This window comes from Phaenicophaeus curvirostris, chromosome 3 (assembly GCF_032191515.1).
Source record: "Phaenicophaeus curvirostris isolate KB17595 chromosome 3, BPBGC_Pcur_1.0, whole genome shotgun sequence".
Taxonomy (NCBI): Eukaryota; Metazoa; Chordata; class Aves; order Cuculiformes; family Cuculidae; genus Phaenicophaeus; species Phaenicophaeus curvirostris.
This window is the reverse complement of record NC_091394.1, coordinates 95,171,384-95,197,562: the sequence shown is the minus strand read 5'-3', so window position 1 is coordinate 95,197,562 and position 26,179 is coordinate 95,171,384. Positions and strand designations below refer to the sequence as shown.

General features: G+C 41.7%; 1 protein-coding gene across 5 annotated transcripts in view; it reads left to right on the top strand.

Annotated features, from left to right (window-relative positions):
• SLC45A4 (solute carrier family 45 member 4) overlaps positions 1 to 26,179 on the top strand; it is a 104,895-nt gene that overhangs the window by 55,712 nt on the left and 23,004 nt on the right. For all 5 annotated transcript variants that reach the window (XM_069854731.1, XM_069854730.1, XM_069854733.1 and 2 more), the window contains exon 2: positions 3,901 to 4,523. In XM_069854731.1, the coding sequence (XP_069710832.1) occupies positions 4,280 to 4,523 (244 nt within the window). In that variant the 5' untranslated portion in view covers positions 3,901 to 4,279. The remainder of the gene's footprint in view (positions 1 to 3,900; positions 4,524 to 26,179) is intronic.

Genomic DNA, 26,179 nt, shown 5'->3' with positions numbered 1-26,179 from the left:
ATGAGGCTCTGAGCGACTTGACCCAGTGGAAGGTGTCCCTGCCCAGGCAGGGAGGTTGCAAGTGGATGATCTTTAAGGTCCCTTCCAACGCAAACCATTGTATGATTCAATTAAATGAAAGCCTAATTCATCACTTCCTTAAAAAATAAGTAATAATGCTGACATGTTTCTTAGCTGAACTCCATGCAATAAACCGTTTGAACCACATGAGTAAGGCGACTGTAATGGAAATTACCGTGGTTATTCAATGTTACAATTTTAAGAAATAATTGTCAATTAAAGTTTGGATTTGCTAGCCAACAAACAAAAGGCATTATGGCAAAAGCAGGCATGGGAGCATGCGCTCTCCAGAATTTTAATCCAGCTCCTCCTTAGATGCCATTTACTTTGGAGTTCTTTGCTGCATAAGAGCTTCTGTAATATTTACTGCCAGCAGGTAAATGAATTTGTCTCCCTTCTCAATAAGGAAGAATGCCACTATTCAAACTTGTCAAATTCAAAATGAACTTGGAAAAAACATCAGCAGAATCTGACTTAGTCGAAAATAAGTGCGGACGCAACTGAGCAGGACTTAGGAAAGAACTGGAAGGTCTTTCTGAGAGGCTTTTGTTATACTCTGGCTCTCGTATCAGACACGCAGTTGGAGTCAGATGAAAGTCCTGCAGGAAGACTAATGTTATGCTTACCACAAAATTGGCATGATGGAACAGTAATTCTGTTTCTCTAGATAAAACCTGTCCATTGTGCCTCTTGCTATTGCACTTGAATGCTGTAACTGCTTTTTTTTTCTGGCATGTTTGAAATAAACTGTTCTTTTTATCTGTGCCAATTACAGCTTCAAAGTCTACCTCCATCTGTCATCCATTATTCCTGTCTCTTAAATTACCTGATTGCTCCCCATCATCTTCCACTTCAAGAATAACTTTTTCAGCCATTCTTAAAGTCTTGCTTAAATGGGCTAAATCTCAGCTATCCCCTTTTGTCCTGCCTCATTACCTTTCCAGTGACAAATGCTCCCAGCCTGGTGCCATCGTGCTTGCGTAGGCAGGCTGCCCCAGTGCATCATAACGCATTCTGGTGTGGTGAACTGCCTCATTCTGCCTATTAAATGAGGTGTTTAGGGAAATTAAGTTAAATCCTTCATAGTCAGTGACAGGAGTGGAAAGCCATCCTGTACAGGAGCATTACTCATGACCCTTAGTCTTTAATACAATACATGTTCTGAGTGATTTCTGAGTAGTAAGAGCTGATAGGTAAGCTCTTAAATTCTACTGAATGCAGTTTTGCCTGAGTCTGCCAGCAATTAAACATTTTATTACTAGTCTGTAATTAAAATAATTGCTCCTACTCTGCAATCTGTAGGTTTTAATCACCCAGAACTTGTGTTATGAAAAGTGGATGTGTGTTTTTCTAATACTCTGTATTTCTGATAAATTAATAGCCCTTCACAGGGTGAGTTCAAACCTGAGACTCTAAAGCCAGGGAAGAGAATCACATCCCTTCTCCTTCTGATGCAAGTTCAGCACTGTATTAACTACTGGAAGGAGGCAAATGAACTCTGCCACATGTAGGAGCTTAGCAAATCCAAACCCTGACTGAGGGAAAGAAAAACCTTTATAAAAATAAGGAGCTTATGAAGAACTTGAGTGAATACTTACCTGTCTGTATCCCTAGGCACTGCATCGCAGCTCCTTCTGTTAATTCCGAGTGTCGGGAGAAATGCTTTTTTAAGGCCTTTTTGTTCTGAGCAATATGTTTATAGTTTAAAACTTGGAACTTAAAACTCTGCTATTCAGTAAGTTTTATTAAATTCTCTCATGTGATTTAAAGGTTTGACTAGCTCAAAAGCAAATTACAGTGTTAAGTTACTGAGGTGATCAATCTGAGACGTCCAGTAATATTGGGTAGAGAAAAAGCCCAGACCAAAAAGCTGCCTTTGAACAGAAGAACAAAATACGTGCAGCAAACCCACTGAGCACACAGCTCAAAGGAGGGTGTACAGCTCAGGATGAGGGTGTACAAGAAAGCTGGGGAGGGACTTTGTAAAAAGGCATATAGTGATAGGATGAGGGGGAATGGCTTTAAATTGGAAGGGGAAGATTTAGACTAGACTTTGGGAGGAAATTCTTTGCAATGAGGGAGAGGAGGCACTAGCACAGGTTGCCCAGTGAAGTTGTGGATGCCATCCCTGGAAGTGTTCAAGGCCAGGTTGGATGGGGCCTTGAGCAGCCTGATCTAGTGGGAGGTGTGGAATTAGATGATCTTTAAGGTCCCTTCCAACTCAAACCATTCTATGATGTTCCCTGCTGCACTTATGTTGGGTCACACTGAAAGAGGGTTGCTGTAGTGATGTTCTTTAAGCACCAAACGTGTCATCTTTTTCTTAAGGCTCATTTTAGGTTCACTGCTTAAGTGTTTGGTTTATGCTCTAGCCCACAATGAGTTTTTGTTGCCATAACTGAAGGAGCAGTGAACTGCAGCAGGGGGACCTCTTAGCCCAGCTTCACTGCCAAGGCCAGCATCTGTACCCGCAAGGGGTTTTATCTTGGGATACTGGCTCAGCCACACTGTGTGCATGGATGTGAATCTGCTTCCTTCCAGTGCAAACATTATGTAATATAACTTTTTATATAATGCTTTCTACCAAGTGCTTAAACACATTTTGATTGTCATGGTGCAGTATGTGGCACACAGACTTAGTAGCATGAAGGATGGGGAAGGAGACACTTGTCTTACCTGGTTGGGATATATTTCAATAATTTCAGTGCATGATGGAAGATAAAAAGCATATCCAGCTACTTGGAGAGTGTTCAGAGGAGGCCACAAAGTTGGAGAAGGTTTTAGAGGGGAAGTTGTATGAGGAGCAGCTGAAGTCACTTGGAGGAGAATGAAGGGAGACCTCATAGGAGTTTATTGCTTCCTCAACAAGGGAAGGAGGAGGAGCAGGTGCTGATCTCTTCTCCCTTGTGACCAATGATAGGACCCGAGGGGATGGCAGGAAGATGTGCCAGGAGAAGTTTAGGTTTGATATTAGGAAAAGATTCTTCCCTTCTTCCAGTAGTGGAGCACTGGAACAGCTGCCCAGGGAAGCAGTCGTGGCACCAAGCCTGACAGTATTCCAGAAGCCTTTGGACAACACCCTCAGACACATGGTGTGAATGTTGGGGTTGTCCTATGCAGGGACAGGAGTTGGACTCGATGATCCTTGTGGGTCCCTTCCTACTTAGGTCACTTTTTGTTTCTGTGATATTGTACCATTCATGGACTTCAAAAGCCTTATAGGACGAGGGAGTAAGATGCTCTTGTCTTGTGTGCAGAAAGTGAAGGTGGATGCATACGCTCTGCTTGTCTTATTAGAGGTTTAAGTATCAGTCCTTAAGGGTTACTTTATTCCATTGCTTATTTTTCATGGTTGCTTGAGGAATACCTTCGTTATAAGATGGTGTGATGGTTACTGCAAAGTAACTGGCAGCTTCTAAAACTCTAAATGGAGATGTCTGCATGGCCTGTGAGTAAGTGGTAATCGATGAATCATCTTCCTGACATAGTACTGGAATATCCTACACCTTGTTTCTGAAATGGAAGCTGCATTAAATTTCTTAAAATTTGTTATTCTTGTGCTTGATATTCTGAGGTTCTCCAACAAATAGGCTGTCTTTGGCTTCATGTAGGACTACAAATGTGAGGAAAATTATGAGTACAGCATCATTTAAATAGGAAGAGTAACTGCATTTCAATGGAAAGTCCAGGGTTAGGAGGGAATGTAGAATAAAATACCCTACAGCAGGCGAGGACAATGGAAAGCATTAAGCAGGAAATAGGTTATATGGTTTGGGGGGGGGGGGCACAGTATCCTGAGAAATGCTATTGAAATTCTGAAATACTTGCTTTTTGTTGCAGATTAATCAGCCACTCGATGGGGATTAACAGTGGAGCACCTCTTTGTGTCGCCTTTCCACCTCTCTGTAGCAAGAATAACAACTTCAGCACTTCTTCAATAATAATTATGAAACTGGTATTAACTGAATGGCAATTATGGATTTTTAACTCTAATTCACAGTAAACCAGCAAGCCATATGTTGAAATTCCTACCAAATAGCTTTTTGTTCTGAAAGTCTCTTATCTATACAAGAAGTTGCAAGATACCTGTTTGTACAAGAGGAATATAAGCATTACTTGCCTGAGGAACAGAAGCTGAAAGAGAAGGCACCCTAACGTGTTTGTGGAGTTATGGTAGTATTATTTATATAGATATAACAAATATATATATATATTTTTTATGGTAATGAAAATGGCTCCCCAGAATGCTGACTCGGAATCTATGCAAGTTCAAGATCTACCTGTGGCACAGCTTCAGAAACCAGAAAACAAGGAGAATGAAAGTAGGGAGGAGACCATTAGCGAAGGATCCATAGACCGGATACCAATACGCCTGTGGGTGATGCATGGTGCAGTAATGTTTGGCAGGGAATTTTGTTACGCCATGGAGACAGCTTTGGTAACACCTGTGTTGTTACAAATTGGTAAGTAATTCTCATTTCTGTGAAACAAAACTTTGATCTTTTGCATTGGTTGAAATCAGAGGAAGAGAGAAGTGGGATCTGCCAACTAAAAATCCACAAGGTAAAATGGATTCTCTGGTTTTGTTTTTCATAGAATCAGCTGTGTGACTGTGTTCAAGTGGAGAGGATTTCTGCTTGCATTCATCTTCTGTCTGATATTGCTTCCATCTGTAAAAATTTTAGCATCATTTGTTTTGAGTTCCCATGTAAAAGCTAACAACCTCAAAAGCTTCTAAAATTCTTGATTAAAAGTTAAGTGACCTAGAAATCAGAAGCAACATAGACTAAAAAGAATTGCAATGAAGCTTTTTTTATGGAGAAATGCATCACATTAGAGTACTTCAGAATAAACAGTTTGATAAATTGGCTTTTCAAACTACTAGTGAAATGTTACATTTACTTTAAACCACTAATGAGTCTTGGTTTATGTGATCAATCTTTCTAGTTTATTTTATAATACATGAATACATGAATAAACCATGATACCTATAGCTTCAGATAATAGCAGTGGGGAAGTGGGAATTAGAATAGGAGTAGACAGTGTTAAATTTCATGGTGAGTACTGTAATTAGATTTCCAATAAACTGCTTACAGTATTAACAGTATATGGTATTACCGTCATCAAATCTAGAAAATCATGTTCTCGATCAGATATCAGGAAACATTACATGGAACTGAATGGAAGTACCAGGTTGAACCTGCCTCCATGAGTGAATAAATCAAGGATGTGTGTATCTATAATATATGCATATTATATGTTTTCTTTGGGTTTCTGCATGCAGTTGTACCTTAGATCATGGTCAGCTGTGGCCAAAGAGAAGCACTCAACCAGCTCTCTAAGATAACATTCATTGGATGCTATTTACAGCATTGTTTAAAATTGTCAAGGTTAGCATTTCAAATGAAACATCTGCTTTTTCATTTTTGATTCAAAAAAGATTGAATTTGTAAGCATGCAATGTATAAATTATTCTGGGCAGTTCTCCTGCAGTTAAAAATGTGTTTTTGTATGAAATTACTAGTCAGTTTATTTTGAATCAATAGCGGGGTCAATAATCAGTGCAGTTAGTGCCCTGAGCAATGCCAGTGGGTTTTCCTGAGAAGTTTCATTGTCAGAGCTCATCAAATTCCATTTTTTGATCTGCTGGGGGCATAGTTACAATAGATTCTAAGTGTTCCCCAAACAGGAGCTTTCTGATCAACCTGACTTGCTGAATAAAACACATGCAGCTTCATCTAGGAAAGTTTATAATGTCTGTAATTTGTTTCAAGGGTTTTTCTTTTGTGAAAGTTGAGATTTAGACACTTCACTCCTTTGTACTATCAGCTTTGGTTCAATTACTGTCTGCCATGAATGCAAAAACTCACATCCTGCTTTGCATGGAGAAAACCCTTAGTTTTTGTAAATGAACTGTGCTTTCTTGTTCCCCTTCTTGTTTGTGCTGGCACTTGGATGTTTAAAATATATAGCTGGCGAGGCTGCCTTTACCTTACCATAGAGTAAGGTCAGACAGTGTCAATAAACCTTCCTCTTAATTACTGACCAGTCTACTCATTTATGTTTCTTCTGTGAGCTCTTCTAGCAGATCTGTTTCCTCCAGATAATTCAGAAATACCTCTTCCCTTCCTTCCCCAATCCCAGTGATCAAAATAACGCTGGGATTTGTGGGAAGGGAAGAAAAGACCTCACTTCTAGAAAAGCTGGCAAATGGACAAAGCAATGCAAAAGGCTGTGGGGATGCAATAGTCATGTTCCGCGCCACAGAGATAAGAAATGAAGGGAGCTGGTTACAAATGTGAATGCTTTGGGAACTCACTGAAATCCTTCGTGCTCTAGTTCATGTTCCCTCAGCAGGGGGATAAACAGTGTTGGATTGAGTGAAGGGTTAAGTTATTCACGGATGACTTATCTAGCCTGTTCAGTAATTACCTCTTACATGGTTCTGTTTACCTTTATCAACCTCAACATCTGTCTGCCTCAACAGGAGCTATATTTATTCCTCACTGGAGGGGGTTGCGTATGGCTGTCAAACTGCTGTAATATTCCCTTTGCTTCTTGTTTTGGTAAAAGCAACATTCGTTTGTTTTCTATGAGGTTAAATTGGCTGGAGAAACTATTTTTTGAGAAGTGACACCTGGGGAGGTGTGGTGACTCAACCAGCTAACTCTGCTTTTAGTAAATTGAAGACCCAGAAGCCTTTTGAGCATGCAGAAAAGACTCTGCCTTACAGAACTGTGTTGAATGTTAACAATTAAGCTTTACAGTGTGTGCTTGTGTTCTATACCTCAGAGAAAACTTTGGTCACTGAAATCACCTGAGATTCTTATGAGATACCACCATCAAATGGCACCAAGTTTTACCAGGGGAGGTTTAGATTAGGCAGCAGGAATAATTTCTTCACCAAAAGGGTTATCAGCCACTGGAACAGGCTGCCCAGGGGGTTGGTTGAGTCACTGTACCTGGAGGTGTTTAAAGAGGAGTAGATGCCATACTTGGGGAAATGGTCTAGTGGTGGACTTAGCAGGGCTGGATCAATGGTTGGACTCAATGATCTTAAAAGTCTTTTCTAACTGAAACCATTCCATGATTATCTTTATTGCTCTGCTTAGGCTGATTTTGTATTGCCACGTCACAAATGCAGCTACAAATCTGTAACAGCCTTGTAGTCACAACTGGACTTTAGTAGCTTGGCAACAAGAACAAGCAGAGTAGAAATTATGGAGGGTTTTTTTCTAACTTGCTTTGATTTCTTGCTGTCTGCAGCTTAAGAATTCAAAATGGAGCAGCTAACTTGTTTAGTACAGAGAACATAAAAGTTTGCCAAATAGGAGAAGAGGCAGACTGCAATTGTATTAGTTCCCACTTTTAAAAGTTTTGATCCCTAGCAATGTTCATTAACCTTTCCTAGAGACCCAGTCACTCAGCAGTTTCTCCCAGCAAGCGTTAAAGCTTTTCTAGAAAGAAAACTGTCAGCACCTTCAGCACTCTAGGTTTGCTTGTTCATCAGCCCAAGGTTTTTGAGAAACTGAGTGATTTTGTGTTACTCTTGAGAATGTTCTGTGCATTAGCACTGCTGTTTGCTTCACCTGTCACATTTCAGCCATGTATTATAAAACGTAGGAGCAAGATGAGGCCTTTGTCTTCTGAAACATCTGGTACTTAATGCTGCTTATATGTGAGAGGGAATTACAATCCCTGCTATTGTTTATAAATGGCACTGTATTGAACTTGGCTTCTAAAGATTAAATCACTAAAAGTACTTCCAGTTCATAACAGTTCATGGAAAAATTGCATATGTTTTAAAAATTGTTTTGCCAGGGATTTGGAGTGAGTGAAAGTGAGGAGAAACTGATGTGTGATGTAAACTTACAGAACTGTTAGCTTTTGGAAAAACCTCGTTCAGTGAAATCACAGTTCGTGGCTCCTGTCAACAACACTTTAAACCATTAATCACAGATTTGTGATTTCATATTATTTCAGTTGTTATTTAAGCACAATTTGGGTTTTAATGCAGCCAGTAAATCATAGAATCATGGAATGGTTTGTGTTGGAAGGGACCTTAAAGACAATCCAGTTCCACTCCCCAACCATGGGCAGGGGCCACTCCTACTAGATCAGGCTGCTCAAGGCTCCATCCAACCTGGCCTTGGACACTTCCAGGGAGGGGGCAGCCACAACTTCCCTTGACGACCTGTACCAGTGTCTCACCACCCACATTGTGAAGAATTTCTTCCTAATGTCTAATCTAAATCTTCCCCCTTCCAATTTAAAGCCATTTCTCCTCATCCTATCACTCCATGCCCTTGTAAAAAGCCCCTCCCCAGCTTTCCTGCAGCCCCTTCAGATACTGGAAGGCTGCTATTAAGGTTTCCCCCACAGCCTTTACGTCTCCAGACTGAAGAACCCAAACTCTTTCAGCCTGTCCTCCTAGCAGAGGTGCTCCAGCCCTCTGATCATCTTTGTGGCCCTTTTAGTTCTTCTGAAAGATGGGATCCATGTCCCTGTTTCATGAGGGCTGTGGAAGGAAAAAAAACCTTTGACTTGGGGTGGCTGCTGCTTTCTGCATAAAAAACTTGCTGTCTGACTAATGTAGTGGTAGCTGTAAACATGAAGTCTCATGCTTTAATATGATAAAAGCTTTGTCAAGCCTTTTCTGTTGCTTCAAAGGCTCTTTCCAATGCTATTAAGTGTTTTATGAATAGTTAATAAGCACAGAAGTGACTGTCGGCACCAGAACTGTTCCTCACTCCCTTGCATAAATACAATTTATTGCACTGGTGCTTTTAAAAAGAAATTGTGTACATTTACAAAAGTAAAACCATGAGCAGTTTATGTATTGCTTACCTTTATGTCACTAAAATTTAAGGCTGCTTCTCTGGTATTGTACAGAAATAGCCTTGATTTTTATGCATTTCCTATCCGAGTTCCTATCTGCGATGGCATTGCTTTGTTTTGATGTGAGAGTTAATGGATTCTTGTAGTAAACATTAGCTGGTCTGGCTGTAAATATTGAAGTTGGTCGATTTAAGCTTAACACTGAGCATGGCATTCTTTTTAAGCAATAATGCTAAGGAATAGCATTTCTGGAATCTGTATATCAGTCCTAATTAATAGATTTTAATAAAAAGAAAGGCTGAGCTAAGCAGAGCGGAATACCATAGGAGATTAGGAAGGAATTTTTTACTGGATGGTGAGGCACTGGCACAGGTTGCCCAGGGAAGTTGTGGCTGCCACCATCCCTGGAGGTGTTCAAGGCCAGGATGGATGAGTCTTTGAGCAACCTGATCCAGTGCGAGGTGTCCCTCCCCACAGCAAGGGGATTGGAACTGGATGATTCTTAGGTCTTCTCCAACCCAAACCATTTTATGAATCTATGATTTTTTCTCTCGTTCTATGCTTTTAAATTGGCAAAATTTCCTACATCTCATATACGTCAAAAAGCTGTTTAGGAGTTGGACTGTCATTTCTCAGTTAAAGCATTTAGACATAGTATCTCTGAAAAAGAAATTACCTAACATTCAGAATTCTTCCAGCCTAGAGCTCAGCAAACCATGCATAAAGGGGCTTGAAATCTAGTTTATAAGAAACGGCCAGTATGGAAAAAGTGTGTTAAGCAATATTTCAAATTGCTGATTCTGAGAAATCTCAAAGTGGTAGCTGAGCAGTCATTATGCTGAAGAGATGTTTAATATTATAGAGTGAACTTTTAGTATGAAGCAGTGAATCTCCCTGTTGAAATTTAGTGTTGATACCTGTCTGAAAAGAATCCATGTGAGTAAAGAGGAGATTACGGAATTGTATTTAGAAACCAAGCAAGAAACATTACAGATAAGTTAGCTCTTAGGTATGTTTTTTCAAAGGAATTAAGGTATCAGTTGACTCAATTTGATGTGGAAGGGGATACTCTTCCTAAGGCTAAGCCTGATATCAAAGGAAATTAAAACCCTTAAAGATCTGTTGGGGGAGAAGGGAACAAATAAATTGGATGAGCTTTTAGAGGCTGCCTATAATTCAAGTAAAAAAAGGCTGACTGGCTGGAAGAATTCTTGCAGGTGGAGGGAGGTCTTGCCTCTTTATTTCAGCTCAGCTCAAGTAGTCAGGTTTATTTCTCATCTTTTCCAAAGGTTACATTTATGTTAAGGTTATATGTATTTATAGCTGTCTTTATACAAAGCTGTGTCTAGCTCTCGGCCTCACAATGTGCCAGGGGAAATTTAGGTTTGATATTAGGAGGAATTTCTTTACTGAAAGGGTTGCAAAGCACTGAAACCGGCTGCCCAAGGGAGGTGGTTGAGTCACCATCCCTGGAGGTGTTTGAAAGTCTAATAAATGTCAGTAGATCATGGGGACATGATCTAGTGGCCCACTTAGCAAGGTTAGATTGATCGTTGAATTCAATGATCTTAGGGGTCTTTTCTAACCGAAACCATTCTATGATGTTTAAGCCGTGCCTTACCTTACAAGAAAAAAATTGTTTGAGTTGTTGTAACCTGCTTTTCGACTCTCAAAGTTAAACTCTTATACAGTCCAGCTGCAGCTGGGCTCCCCAGACATAGCTGCATTTGATGCTGGGAGTGAACTGCAGGATCTGAATTCCTCCTTAGAAGAATTAATGGCTTAAGAGTTGACCTGCCCAAGACGGGTCTGTAACACAGCTGACCTAAGGACAAGAATTGAATTTACAGTGGATCCAGAAAACTGAGAATAATAATCACTTAATTAAATTCATTTTCCAGTCTTGTTAGCTTTGAAATTAGTCTTTAGGATCATGTAAAATTTGTATTCAGATCTCAAGTGTTGGAATGTATATAACTGCAAATACTGTGCCCGAGGCACATGTTAATTGCCCTATAAAACCTCCCCACCCATCGTTTTTTACTTATTTGCTGATTTTATGCCCATTAAGGGGTTGTGTAAGACTAACTTTAACATACTTTGTTGAACCAGCAAGCAAGTCAGTAAGACTTCTATATAATGCAAGAAAAGCCAACAGGTCTGAGAACTGTGGACCAATAGAAAAAGCATGCTGCAAGGCAAAGCAAACTGTATAAAAATGCAGACTGTCAGCTTTTATGTCAGGATGGAGGTTTAAAAGTAATTTGTAATTTTATCTTCCTCTCTCTGTTCTTCATATCCATTTTTTTCCACAGTGATAGGCATTTTAGTCTGTGATTTGTGAAAGGAACTTGAGGCCTCCAAAAATAATCGCTCCCTAAGAAGGAAAGGGACATCTCTACCCTTATTGTAGATGCTTCTTTCTACCAGTAAATTTTTCTTGTCCATCATTTTTTTCTTGTGTCCAAGGTTTAAGCAAGACTAAAGTTTTTTGAATGACTTCGGAGTTCTTTGATTTCCCCTTCACTTCCCAAATCTCTTCTTCTTTCCTGCCCCAAGGAGATTTAGGAAAGCAGTAGAAATAAGGACTGGTTAATAACACTGCTACAGGCTAACAGCGCTGAACTGATTATGGGACTACATTAGATTACAAGGAGGTTTTTTTTGTTGTTTTTAATTTGCGTATCAGCCAATAGTTTAAAAATTTTCTTTCAGTCTATTGTAAATGTGGTTTTTATTTCCCTTTAATGCTGGGTCACTGAATTCTCTTGCAGTTCTTCCCTCCCACGCATATTGGACCCGCCTTGTTGCTATCATCAAGACAAGCCTTGAGGTTTTCTTCTGCTTTCAAGGGCAGCTCTGGACTAGAAAGGGGCTTAAGGAACAGGACTTAAGGAACTGCAAGATCCCTGTATTTTTAGTGCTGCCTTACTAAGATTTCCTGTGGGTTGTGGGGAAAGGATGGGAGAAGTGTAAGAGCGGACTTTGGCCTCCTGCAAATGTGCTGAAATAAAGTGGTTCTAAACACACACCTTTACGCAATCTCTTTCCTAGCCTAAAACCCTTCCTCTTAATCTGCTTTCCACCCACATACACGCTCAGCCAAATTTACAAAGCCCACATCTTTTTATACTTTTGTCTAAACAGCCCCTAGGAGAGCAAGACATCAGGTGAACCTGCACGCACAACAACCATCTGAGTTTCATTTTTCTGTTCAGGCTTTGAGTTTGACCCTCGCCTCTGACCGAGAGGTAATTTTGCTGTAGTGATAACAGATGGAACATGATATTGCTTCCATGTTCATTATTACAAAGTAATTGCCACCAGGGCAATTTTCCAGCAGGCAATTGCCTGTTGTTTACTGCAAAAAAAACCCCACCTTTCTGCCCTTTGGTTGGGGTTCTAGTGGCACAGGCTTGCAGATGCAGAACCGAGATTCAGGCACCCAGCTTTTGAAACCTGCAACAGCAAGACTTAAATCACTGGTTTGCTATTGAACATGGATTGTGAAACAGGTTATGAAAAGGGAATGGCTAAGAATGCCTTAATGAACAGGAGTCTTACTTTTCAAGGAAATAAAATTAAGGCCACTTCTGAAATGGAAGGAATGTCAACAGGCTGTTGCCAAATCACGTAATGCTTTAATAAAGCTTGCTTCAAGAGGATTGTCAAAGCTGCAGCCCCTTAAGCTCTATTCTCCTCCGAGTCTCCTGTGTGCTACTTGCATCAGTATTTCTGTTTTGATGCACCCTCTGGGACTCCATTTTAATCATCCTCTTTTAACCAAACAGCTGAGAAGATTTCAGATGTGCTTCCTGCAGGCTGTTTTGCAAGAAATTATTGGAAAAGTTTTGAGCTGCTGATTCAGTTTGATAAAATTTAATACAAATCCAATTAACGGGGAAAAAATAGGTCACAGATTTTATTTACATTGGCTCAGATAAATCCTCAATAGCTCCTGTCATTCCTTAAACATATTCCTCCCTCTGAAGTCTCGAGTAACAGTGTCTACAAAGCATTACATATGCAGATTTTTCCACTGTATCAGAAATGGTGTAGCCAGCACAAGAATGGAAGTGATTGTGCCCCGACATTGGTGAGGCTGCACATCAAATACTGTCTTCAGTTTTGGGTCCCTCAGTACTAGAAGGCTGTTCATATCCTGGAGTGTGTCCAGAGAAGGGCAATGGAGCTGGTGAAGGGTCTGGAGCGCATGTGCTACGAGAAGCAGCTGAGAGAACTGCAATTGTTTAGTCTGGAGAAAAGCAGTCTGAGCAGAGACCTTATCGGTGTCTACAACTCCCTGAAAGGAGCTTGTAGCAAGATGGGTGCTGGTCTCTTCTCCCAGGTAACAAGGGATAGGCTGAGAGGAAATGGCCTCAATATGTGCCAGAGGAGGTTTAGATTTGATATCAGGAAATTTTTTTTACTGAAAGAGTGGTGAAGTATTGGAACAAGCCATCTGGGTATGTGATGGAGTCTCCATCCCTGGAGGGTTTAAAAAAACCTGTAAATGGGGCACTTTGGGACATGGTTGAGCAGGCATGGTGGTGTTGGGATGATAATTGGGCATGATGGTCTTAGAGTCTTTTCCGATCTTAATAATTCTATGACTCTCTTCTATGGTTCTGTGATAAAAGTTGATTAAAGCAGGTCTTCTAAATAACTCTGCTGTCACTGTACCATCTGTCTCACCTGTCCCTATTTATACTGAGCCCCTTTGTAAAGTAGGTGTTTTATGAAGTTGTTTCAACCTGGAAATGCCCTGTGTCTGTGTGGCATTAGGAAACTCAATTACCTGGAAGCCAGGATGATGACCAGGAAATAATAACAAGCAGAGATGTTCCTGTGACCAGCAGCCTTCAGAAACGTTTTCCACACTCGGCTCAAGAAGCCTCAACGCACTTCCAGAGCATGACTACTTTTTCCCACCAAAGTGCTGATATGGAGAACAGCGAATAGAAAGGATCTGCCCCTACAGCAGCCTGATCTGTCCTCACTGTCAGCTTTGTGTTTGGCAAGTTTCCCACCATGAGGCAGTGCAATCCCTTTTAATATGCTGATAAATTTTGTGTAGCTTGTATTCAGATCATCTTAACCTTGAATTTCTGTCCTCCTCTGGTTCCCTATTTATGTTCTCTGTCTCAAGCGATAAACTGAGCCGGATCATTTTCTACGTGTTCTCATGTCTAGACTGTTTACAAACAGAATTTCCTCCTTTTATCAGTTGTAAACAATGTGCTTCCAATAATTCAGTCTATCAGCCTTGAGGCCCCCCAGGATAATTAGCAAATTCCAAAGATATCCGTCTGGCTTTAAATAAGCTCTTGATCTGGAGGTGTTTAATGTTATGTATGAATGTTGCATCTGGACATTCCTGAAAATTAAAGCGTTTCTTTGGAGAATGGAGATTGAGTTCACACACACTGGAGTTTGTGTAGGTGGCAGGAAAATGAACATTAACTTACATATTCTAAAATTAATATTAAACATTGATACTCTAGGAGGAATCTTAACAAATCTAAATCCAACAAAATGCCTGGGGTATTCAGATAAATGATTGTTTATCAGGAGAGATTAGTTGTAGTGGATACTGTTGCAGCATTCAGTGTTTTCCTTGCCTGATTTGGAAAGTCAGGCATCGTGTCTGACCATGCCAGACATCTTCTGGCGAGGACAAGTCATTACAGGCATACCTGCTGTCTTACATGGACTCCATCAGGTGACTTAGAAATGATTGTTTATCATACTGTGATGCAAAGTAGACAATTTATGTAGCAATGAGATGCTGCTGCAGGCTCAGAAACATCTGATCTGGTGTTTCGTTCTGAGCTGTAACAGAAACAAAGAACACGTGCACTGCACTGTGCTGTTTCTTTCTCCACTTGTGTCTACAACTGCCTGAAACGAGGTTGTATCAAAGTGGATGTTCATCTTTTCTCTTAAGTGACAGGCGGTAAGACAAGAGGAAATGGCCTCAAGTTGAAACAGGGAAGGTTCAGATTAGACATCAGGAGAAATTTCTTCACTGAAGAGGTTCTCGGGCACTGGAAGAAGCTGCCCAGAGAGATGGTTGAGTCCCCATCCCTGAAGGTATTTAAACAACGGGTAGGTGAGGTTCTCAGGGATGTGGTTTAGTAGTGGACAGGTATGGTTGGACTCTATTATATCAAAGGTCTTTTCCAACCAAACAATTGTATGATTATTACATATAAGTTTGAAAAATAAGTTTCTGCTCTACTGGACCTCAGGGTCACTTTATCATCTCTGTTGTAGTTCTGCTCTATGTCTGCTTTTGTACCAAAACAGCTTATTTGAAGGGTTTGGGTTTTATCACTAAGGGATATATTCCTAATATTAATGCCTTTGCAACATAAATTGAGCGGTGCTTACTTTGTACTGACTTTAAATGACAGAAGAAGGAAACTTTGTGAATCCAGTTTCACACTTTTTCTTTCCTTTTTGGGTCAACAAATAGCAGGAGGCAAGAATCACAATTTACAAACCTGAACGACTTGGAGGTCGTCGCTAGTGACCTGTGGTGACCAGCAGTATTGATACCCCTTCTGTAGAAATATGCTGGGTCCCCCCCGTGTCCAAACAGACTATGCAACAGTAGAGAAGCTGAAGAGGTCCACAGGCAAGCTTTCAGGGTATTTAGGGATTGAATGAGAAAATGAGGTGATATAAACAGTTAAAAAGCTGAGTGTGGCTCTTTCTCAGTAATTTAATTAAGTGCTCTCTCCTTCTCTGAGGTAGTCAAAGTCATGGGTCATAAATCTTGTGCCAGGGAGTTTGGATTGCAGACAGCATGTGCTAGAGGTTAGGGAGGTAAATGAAGGGGAAGGTTACCATAGAACCATAGAATGATTTCTGTTGGAATTGACCTTAAAGATCATCCAGTTCCAACCCCCCTGCCATGGGCAGGGACGCCTCCCACCAGACCAGGCTGCCCAAGGCCCCATCCAGCATGGCTTTAAACACTTTCAGGGATGGGGTATCCACAACTTCCCTGGCCAATCTGTGCCACTGCCTCACCACCCTCATAATGAAGAGTTTCTTCCTAATGTCTAATTTAAATCTTCCCTTCGAATTTAAAGCCATTCCCCCTCATTCTGTCATTTCATGCCTGTGTAAAAAGTCCGTCCTCAGCTTTCCTGTAGTCCTCTTCAGATACTGGACGGCTGCTGTAAGGAAGGTTATGCCTCTACATTATGCACTTTCTACTCCATTGATGTGGAAAGTGTTTAAAATAAGTTTTCATATGATTTTATGCTGTAACTTTTGTGGGAGAGGTTTGGTACAACTTTCTCTCCATCTGATATGAAAGGATTGCCAAATTCAATGTTGAAAGTTAGTTAGGTTTCAATCTTAAAAATTACTTACGCTTCCTTTGTTGGATGACTGAGTCATGCTGTGTTGCTGGCTAAACCTGTAATTCATATATATTATGCATTCCATTTGTTCCTAAGTTCAAACGACAACAAAAAGATTACAAACGGAGTGATATAAAGTAAAACTGCTTTCCACAATATGATAAAAATAGTTGTTTGATTGTTTTGGAAGAGAGTTCTGTTCTGTTTGAACACCTCCCTGGAGGCCTTGATTGAGAAACAAGACAGTTGTTAGATGCATTATTTAGTTGTGGATGTCTCATCCCTGGAGGTGGTCAAGGCCAGGTTGGATGGGGCCTTGAGCAGCATGGTCTGGTGAGAGGTGTCCCTGCCCATGGCAGGGGGTTTGAACTGGATGATCTTTAAGGTGCCTTCCAACCCAAACCATTCTATGAATCTATGATTCTATAATTTTGTTCCCATAAGGCCTAATTCTCATAATTTGCACACTGGAAATATTTGCTCTCTTTTTTTTTTCTGATGTGCTTTGCTTGTTTAACTTCAGATTTTATTGGCATATATATCCTCCTGTGCAGAGCCTCACTGATTGTGAAATGGAACATGTGCGAGTAAAGATTGTGTATAAAAAACAAAAGACATCTTTTTCATCTTGTGTTATTACATTTTATTCCAAACTATCGATTCCAGTCATTTGGTGCAAAGTGATTCCATGGATCTCGTTATCCTTTGTGTAGAAATACAAGTAGTGTAATTTTTAAACAGCTCAATAAGAGTGGGCAAGCCAGTCGTCTGGGACACAGTAAGTGGTTGCTGGCTGAGACATGGGGTTAGGTTCTTGCTCTAGTTACCAAAATTTCCTGTATATGCAACTTTGTAGTATGACCCCACAAGTGCAAAATACTAGGAGGAATATTTTCATGTAGCTAGAGTTTAGAGGATTTCAATGTGAAAGGAATTCTGCTTTTCAATCTTAGCAATACACATGCCGAAAGTGTTTCATGTAAGTTAATGTTCAAGCCAAAACTCACAAATTTGAAAAAGGCAGCATTTAGGAAAGACTGAAAGTTTGAGGGAGGCTACAATAGACACTAATACTGTCTTTTTAATCAACTCCTATAAATTCATCTGAGAGGATGGTTTTCTGTCTGTTAAAGCAAGTCAAGAGAAGGCCACGAAGATGATCAGAGGTCTGAAGCACCTCCCATATGAGAACAGGCTGAGAGAGTTGGGGTTGTTCAGCCTAAAGAAGAAGAGGCTCCAGGGAGACCTACTGGCAGCTTTCCAGTACTTAACAGGGGGCCATAAGAAAGCTGGGGAGGGGCTCTTTATCAGGGAGTGCAGGGATAGGACAAGGGGGAACAGTTTTAAGCTGAAGGAGAGGAGATTTAGATGAGATATTAGAAAGAAGTTCTTTACGATGAGGGTGGTGAGGCACTGACACAGGTTGCCCAGAGAAGTTGTGGACGCCTCATCCCTCGAGGTGTCCAAGGCCAGCTTGGATGGGGCTTTGAGCAACCTGATCCAGTGGGAGGTGTCCCTGCCCATGACAGGGGCAGTGGAAATGGATGAACTTTTAAGGTCCCTTCCAAGCCAAACTATCCTATGATTCTATAACGCTTTACCCACGAGGCAAGCAGTTGGTGGCATGAACACCTGTAGAGGAAGACCATTTTGAGGGGGTGATCCCTCAACTGATTAGAATTCTCTGTATGGTAGACCTGTTACCAGCATTGGTATGTCTGGAGATGGTTAAAACAACTGGTGAACTGCAGTGTTTTTCCTGGAACAAGGGTCTAAATGGAAAACCGTGCCTGGAAACTACAACCTGAGTTCATCTGTTGAAGCAAATAGGAAAAGCACTAATAGGATTTATGTTTCGCTTGATAGAGCCACATGAGGAATTAACCTCAATAAAGGCAACTACGCAGAGGAATGCTGCTTCTCTTCAGGAGATTAGTATGGTTTATTTTCAGAATTCCTCTCTTTTTTTTTTTAAGTATACAGTGAATAATGAGAAGAATCAGTGCATTTATTGATATGTAATTCACCAACACTTTTAAAATAGCAAATATTTTAAAAGTGAATGCCATTTTACTGTTCTTTGCTGACTTTTAGCTGGTAAGGCTTCCTAGTAGCACAGTTGCAACAAGAAACGATTACAGACAGAGTGTTTGTTCCTATCATAAACAAACCTATACCCCCGAAGACTTTAGAGAGGCCAGAAGGTTGATTTTGCAGTACAATAACAATTAACAATACACTTTTTGTAAACCTGTGGTGGGAATTGTGGCTTCTTGGGAGACTTTGAGTTTTGAAAAGAAGGGGAGTAAAGCACTTCAAGACTGCGTGACATGAATGGTCTAAGGAGTGTAGGTATGATCAGTTCAACTCTTTCTACCCTCTGAATAGGTTAGGTGTTTCTAGCTGGGAAAATGCCTTTTTGGATATGAAGTTTTTGCTAGGTACCTATGTTTATTAGCCATTATATTTGTTTTGCTTGCGGTCAGGTAGGGTAATTGTAGCCAGAGCTGCCTGCACCAATGTGTGACCCTTTAAAGGACTATGCAAATGTGATCCAGGCTGAAATGTAAAGATCATCTGTCTGGTCAGTAATCCCCTGGAACATGAAGGTTCTCAGATGGTATCTGCACGGGTACATTGGCCAAAAACACCTTTTTGAGTCACTGTTTTCACATGACTTCAAGCACGTAGTCAAGTCTAGAAGTAGGGGGAGAAGACGATGTTTTATATCATTGTGCTCCTTGCATTTTACTCTGCTGTATACTTGCTGTATTTTCAATACACTCAACTTGAGGCTGGAAATGAACTGTTTTCTTTGCTGCTTGCAATTCAGAGGCGCAACTATTGTGCTGACCATACCCTGCATGACTGCCTGCTTGACAAAGAATACTTTTTTGGCTACCTACAAGTCTGTCTGCCTTCCTTTTTCATGTTATGTGCCTGGATACACAGATATGGTTTCCTGGGGCCTGGGGGTTGGTGGGGTAGAACGGATACTTAAGGAGTAACCTTATACAGCAGTGAATGGGAGTTTAGTATTGAGGTGATGCCTTCTAGCTCAGTGTTCCCTTTGCTAGAATGGTATTTTGCAAGTCTTAGCTCTGAGCGAGTCTCATAAAATTTTGGATGTCCTAGCCATGCTCTTCATCTTGCCTTTGTGTAGTTACATTAATCATGCTTCTACCTTCCCATGAGGTCTGGCTAGAGCAGTGCAGAATGGTTAGACCCACAGTCCTTGCACATGGACACACAGTCCTTGCACCGCAGAGCAGCACGGGGCCAAAGCACCCAAGCAAGGGCTCAGGCTGCACCCTGAAAGCCAACTGTATCCCGGGCTGCATCAAAAGAAGTATAGCCAGCAGGACAAGGGAGGTGATTCTGCCCCTCTGCTCTGCTCTAGTGAGACCTCACCTGGAGCATTGCATCCAGCTCTGGGGCCCTGAGTGCAGGAAGGACATGGATCTGTTAGACCGAGTCCAGAGGAGGCCATGAAGATGATCAGAGGGCTGGAGCACCTCCCATACAAGGACAGGCTGAGAGAGTTGGGGTTGTTCAGCCTAGAGAAGAGAAGGCTCTGGGGAGACCTTATAAGCAGTCTTGCGGTACTTAAAGGGTTCTGCAGGACAGATGGGGACAGATGTGACAGGACAAGGAGTAATGTCTTTAAATTAAGGGAACGTAGATTGAGACTGGATATTAGGAAGAAATTCTTTACAATGAGAGTGGTGAAACAATGGCACAGGTTCCCCAGAGAGGTAGTGGAGGCCCCATCCCTAGAATCAATCAAGATCTGCTTGGATGGGGCTTTGAGTGACCTGATCTGGCTAAAGATGTCCCTGCTCTTACCAGGGGGGTTGGGCAGGAGGACCTGTAAAGGTCCCTTCCATCCCAAGGCATTCTCTGAGTCTATACTGCTGCCTCGTGATGTTCCTGGGCATCCTCCTCCCAGCTATGAGCAGCCCTGTGTTGAATAGGTCTCCATTAAGCAACTATGATTTTAATTGAAAATTTGTTCTTAAGCAGAGTAGAAAAGTTGTTAGCTAACAGATTTTTTTAGGGAGTGGGAGAGGGCCAGTTCAATGTACGTTGAAAACCCAGAGTGAACAGTTTGGGTTTGGCTGTACTTGAAGGAAGAATAGGTGTTAATAGCAGTTTTTGGTTAAGATTCGGTTCAGCTGTGTATGTAAGTGGTCATATTCTAGGGTATTAATGTGTTAATCACTGCAACAAAAGCTCCACTGTTGATTAACAGAACAGGCTTGCGAGTTGGTGCTGAAAGATTTTCTGTTGTAAATGTATGAGTCTCTCGAGTTTGGGAATTTTCAAGTGCATTTGAGCTGAAATGCCTTTGTTTATAAATTTGCCAATATTCTAGAAGTGGTGACGAAAAGCTCTATTGAGCTCTGGATAAACTGGGATGCTGCATATCTTCAGGCAATACGTGTCACTGTAATTGATGTCTGATCTTGTAGCGAGACGGAGAGGCGAAGTGCTGCAGCGTTACGTAATGCATGCGGAGCCGAAGTGGGGCATCACGTACCACTGATGCATTTTAATTACAGCCCATAAAGGAGAGGGAAGGATTAGTGTGGCAAAACAATGTATTGATTGCTGCATTCATATACGTGCCTGCTTACATTAAGACCCTTGTGAGTGATGGGAAATGGATGCTGGCGTAGTTGTGTGTGCCTTTTGAGTGCTTCTGTATCCGCAGCTTGCTTAACTGGCCAGCAACACGAGACAGCATTGGCAGCCTGGGAATAAATACTCTGACGCTGTAAAGTTGGCCTTGGGTGTGTGTACTGATATATATGGATAGCAGAATGCAACCTGTGGTTTCCTGGGACCATGACGAAAGTTCTCAGCTTTTTATTTCGTAGAATCCTAAAATGCTTTAGGTTGGAAGGGGGACCTTAAAGATCATCCAATTCCACTCCCCTGCCATGGGCAGGAACACCTCCCACTAGATCAGGCTGCTCTAGGCCCTGTGGTGTAAACACCTTTGTTGTATCCCCAAAACTGCTCTTTGGTGGAGATTAAAAGGAATATTTTTAATTACTGCTGTTTCAGCACACTGGAAGTTGCATCAGATTTGATTTATATACGATTTCAGCTCATTAAGCACTGTGATGCAAATTTCTTATTAATGTCAAAGTGAACACTTTCTAAATATCACTTAATAAATTAGAGAGGAAGAAAAGTTAAAAACAGGTTTCCCAAGAGGAACGGGGTGGCAGAGATAATCTAGGAACCGCCAGTGAATCAAGTTGCAGCAGTCAGTATGAGCTCTTGGCAGTGTTGTGTTTCCTTGCCCTCTCTGGAGCTTTGCTACCTCCTGCAGCATGGACACAGCTGATTGGCACTCTCAGTGTTTGAGTATAAAAGGTTCAGCTTCTGGCTTAAGTAAACCTGGCATTTTTCACTGGTCTGATGATTCTGCACAACATAGAGGAATTGCTAAGCAGTTTTAATAAAATAAATCTACAACAGCAATTGATTATCCCTGCCTGTGGCAGGGGGTATGGAACCGAATGATCTTTAAGGTCCCTTCCAACTCAAACCATTCTGTGATTCTATGATTCTTTGGTCTTTCCCTGCACAGCACATCATATGCGTTGCCTTTGATTCCTCCTCTTCAGCAGCAGCAGGAGTAGTCAATATTGGAATAGATGTCTCTTTGCAATTGCTTTCTATATTGGATAAAGAAGTAGAAAACTGGAATTTTTTGAGGGCAGTAAGCTAATCTCGTACACATTACTCCTGTGAAAGCAGGCTACTATGAGGGTTAGAAACTTTAACTCATTAAAGCTTTAGAAGCTTTACTTGACAGCATTTGTGATCACGCTGGAAGGAAAAACCATATTTGCTGCCTGCAGATTAGTGCATGTGTTCGCTCGCCGGTGCCTCAGACTTCAGCTGTTCTTAGGCTTTTGCTTTCCCTCTCCCTCTTCCACACCTACCTTTGGCTCACTGTGCTTAACATATGCTTCTCTTTCCTGACCCAGCACCATAAAAATGGGTTATAAAATAGGAATTGTCAGGGAAGCCGCATAAACCTTTCTGCAACTTTGACAGAATGGCAGTGTAGCAGCAGAGCTATAATGAAACACTGATGACTCCCACGGTTGCCAAATATGAGAAGAGGAGGACAGTTGTGGGAGGCTGAGGAGCAATAATTGAGCTGAGACAGAGAATGGGAAAACCGGCCGATGAAATCCTTTAAGAGGCTTGTCACTTCTTTCCTTAATTCCATTTTTCAGAAGTGTTATTTAACCCACCATGGCTGCTGCTGGTGTGCTATTGCACGGGTAATTTCAAAAGCAATTGCTGTACCTAAAGACAGGACAGCTTTGCCAGAAGGGGGTATTGCTTTTCTGCAGCTTAAAAGCACCTCCAGGATTCTGCACCTGAAACACCGCGCTATTTCACTGTATTAATAGTAATTATTAGTTGATATATCTCAAATCTAGACCCAGCTTTCATCTATAATCTTGTCCTTAAGACTGTGAGTGACTAAAGCAGAAATGTGGGTGCGTTTAAAGGGCATGAATCTGATGTAAAAGTTTTGGATGTCACAGCAATGCAGGCAGCAGATCCCTGACATGGAAGACAGACACTGCTCCAGCCTGTGCCCTGCAAAGTGGCTCTTTGGTCAAACAGATTTTTCCTGAGGCATTCAGGGTGCGCTGCAGCTGACTTTTGCTGATAGCTTTGGAAAAACATTTTCCTAGAATCGTGAAACGGAATGGCTTGTAAGGAACCTTAAAAATCATCCAGTTCCAGCCCACCTGCCATGGGCAGGCACACCTTCCACTGCATCAGTTTGCTCAAAGCTTCGTCCAGCCTGGCTTTGAACACCTCCAGGGAGGGGGCATCCACGACTTCTCTGGGCAACCCGTGACGGTGCCTCACCACCTTCACAGTAAAGAATTTCTCTTTTGGCTTAAGACCATTTCCCCCCATCCTATCCTTGCACTCCCTGGTAAAGAGCACCTTCCCAGGTTTCCTGTAGTCCCTTCAGGTACTAGAAGGCTGCTCATAAGGTCTCCGCAGACCCTTCTTTTCTCCAGGCCGAACAACCCCAACTCTCTCAGCCTGTCAGTTGTCTGCATTTTGCCCTTGGATCTCAGTCCTTCCAACTACTGTGCTTTTTATGTCCTTGTAATATTCCTATTAATTATTCGTTCTCTTGATTATCACTCCCCTCAATGCTAATAACCCCATCCAAATGGGGAATCATGCTTAATCCCTACACTCTTATGTCCTACGAGTTCCTCATTCACACTGAAGAGGCAGCCCTGTCCTCACTTCAGATCATCCAGAACAATAACAGAGCAGCAGAGTGAGGCTGAGAGTCCAGCACTCCCAGCTGTTGTACAGATATCCCTGCTGACAAGAGCTAAACAGGAGGAGGAAGGAGAGGATAGGCTTCTTGCAACTGGGTGATAGTTTGTGTTCCAGAAAAGTATGTTCAGATTGCGGAGTGCACGTACTCCTGCCTAAAAGATATATATAATGTGCTGACAGCTTGTGAATGTTGCAGGCTAAGCAGAAGAACTGGCTCTTGACAGGCACAAGAAGAATTTCAGGATGTGAATTTTACCAGTGAGAACGTTGAAGCCGCAGTCTTGATGTTACTCCTGTTTTATGTGGTGTTTATTGCAATAGGTCATTTCTGAGATGCTGAGTGAATAAAGCTGCCTGACAGCTTAGTTGGCTATCATTTTTATGTAGAAACTAGCAGCAATCAAAACCTCACAGCACTGCTTTTGGTCTGAGTTTTTCCACCTGTGCTCTTGCAAATAAATGGAGCCTTGTGATCACACGTATTGGTCAGTGCAAGTTTTCTCCAGCGCTGTTCTGCTGTTTGCCCATTGTTCAGAGTGGTTTCTGAACAAGTGCTTGGCTCGAGTGAGTGTCATCATTGAGGCTGAGCAAGCATAATTTAATGAGGAAAATTTTCATGTAGGATGAAGTCCAATATTGCTTCTCACATCAGCACTAGTGGTGCAAATCAGAGGCTCTCATATCATATAATATCAGACTCTGATTTCACTTAGTACTTCCTTATTTCCTTCTTAAAATCTCGTACTCCCACTGCTGCTCAGATCATGGTAATGGGCACCAGAACAAATTACTGTGCTTTTTTATATACCTTCCTCATTGGTTAGAGTTTGTATTTCAATCCAAAGAATCATAGAATGACCTGAGTTGGAAGGGACTCCCAAGGATCATGGAGTCCAACACCTGTCCCTGCACAGGACAACCCCAACATTCACACCATGTGTCTGAGGATGTTGTCTAAATGCTTCTTGAATATTGTCAGGCTTGGCACCATGACTGTTTCCCAGGGAGCCTGTTCCAGTGCTCCACCACCCACTGAGTGAAGAATCTTTTCCTAATATCCTACGTAAACACATCTTCCTGCCATTCCCTTGGGTCCCATCACTGTTCACCAGAAAGAAGAGGTCAGCACCTGCTCCTCCTCCTTCCCTTGTGAAGAAGCAGTAAACTGCTATGAAGTCTCCCCTCAGTCTCCTCTTCTTCAGGCTGAACCAACCAGGGGCCTTCAGCCCCTCTAGACCCTTCACCAACTTTGTGGCCCTCCTCCAGAAGTAAGAAGATGGTTTATGGGTGCAATAAACTCGAAGTGTGAGTGCTGACTACTGCAATATATGAGGCTGAGAGGAGACCTTATCGCTGTCTACAACTACCTGAAAGGAGGTTGTAGCAAGGTGGGTGTTGGTCTCTTCTCCCACGTGACAGGTGGTAGGACAAGAGGGAATGACCTATCTGGAAAGATTTCTTCACTGAAAGGGTTATCAAGCACTGGAAGAGGCTGCCTGGGGAGGTGGTTGAGTCACCGTCCCTGGAGACAGGTAGATGAGGTGCTCAGGGATATGGTTTAGTAGTGGACAGATGCGGTTAGACTCAATGATCTCAAAGGTCTTTTCCAACCAAGCAATTATGTGATTCTGTATAGTACTCAGCTCAGCAGCCAAGCCTTTGGCTCAGCTTTGGGGGGTTTTGGCAGCTCAGAGTCCCCCAAGAGCTCTAAGCCATTGGAAGCTCTGAAATCTGAGAGGAGATGACAAGAAGCAAAAGGATTTGTGGTTGAGGTTTCATGGTGATCCAGTCGTGAAAATATCAGGGAGTGGATACCAGGGTGCATTTATGAAATCACAGCTGTGTTATGAAATTCCTGCTCCTCAGACGCTCCAAAGCTGAAATACTTGAGTTTATGGTGGTTTCTATGACTGTTGTAACAAGATGAAGGGCAGAGACTTGGGTTCTGACTTTTTCACAGCTTTTTGACAAGCTTTGGATTTGCTTGCTGTGCTCTTTAAAATATAATAAACAAAGCAGTTTCTATCAATGGAAAATATTTTTAGCAGCACACAGTATTTTATACAGAGATGAATTTGCAGAATACAAAGTATTTGCTGGGCACAACAGCTTCTTCTGTTAAAACTTTGTATGGTGTTTACTCTAAGAGTATAAACAAGTCTCTAGGTGATGATTTCTGACAAATGAAAATAGGACCTTAGCATCCTATTCCCATATCAGATCTTATTGTTAAGCTTATAAAGAACTATTTTTCCCCCAATAGAACTTATCAAAAAGAGGTTTTGAATAGAAACTGCTGCATGTGACTTAATCTTTCTTCCATGTAACTCGTGACCTCACGCAGCCCTTCGGCTGATGGTGACACAGTGAGCATTTCCTGTGAACCGTGAGCAGTGCTGGTCCCACTATTGTTGGGCCCTTTTTTTGTCTGGGAAAAAACAAACCCTTATTTACTAGAAGCCAGTGTCCTGTTTGTTTGTAGCTGGCTGGGAAATGCCATATTACAAGGGTCTCAGTGGCTGTCGTCACTGCTAACAGAAGCTGTTGTTGTGTTTTGC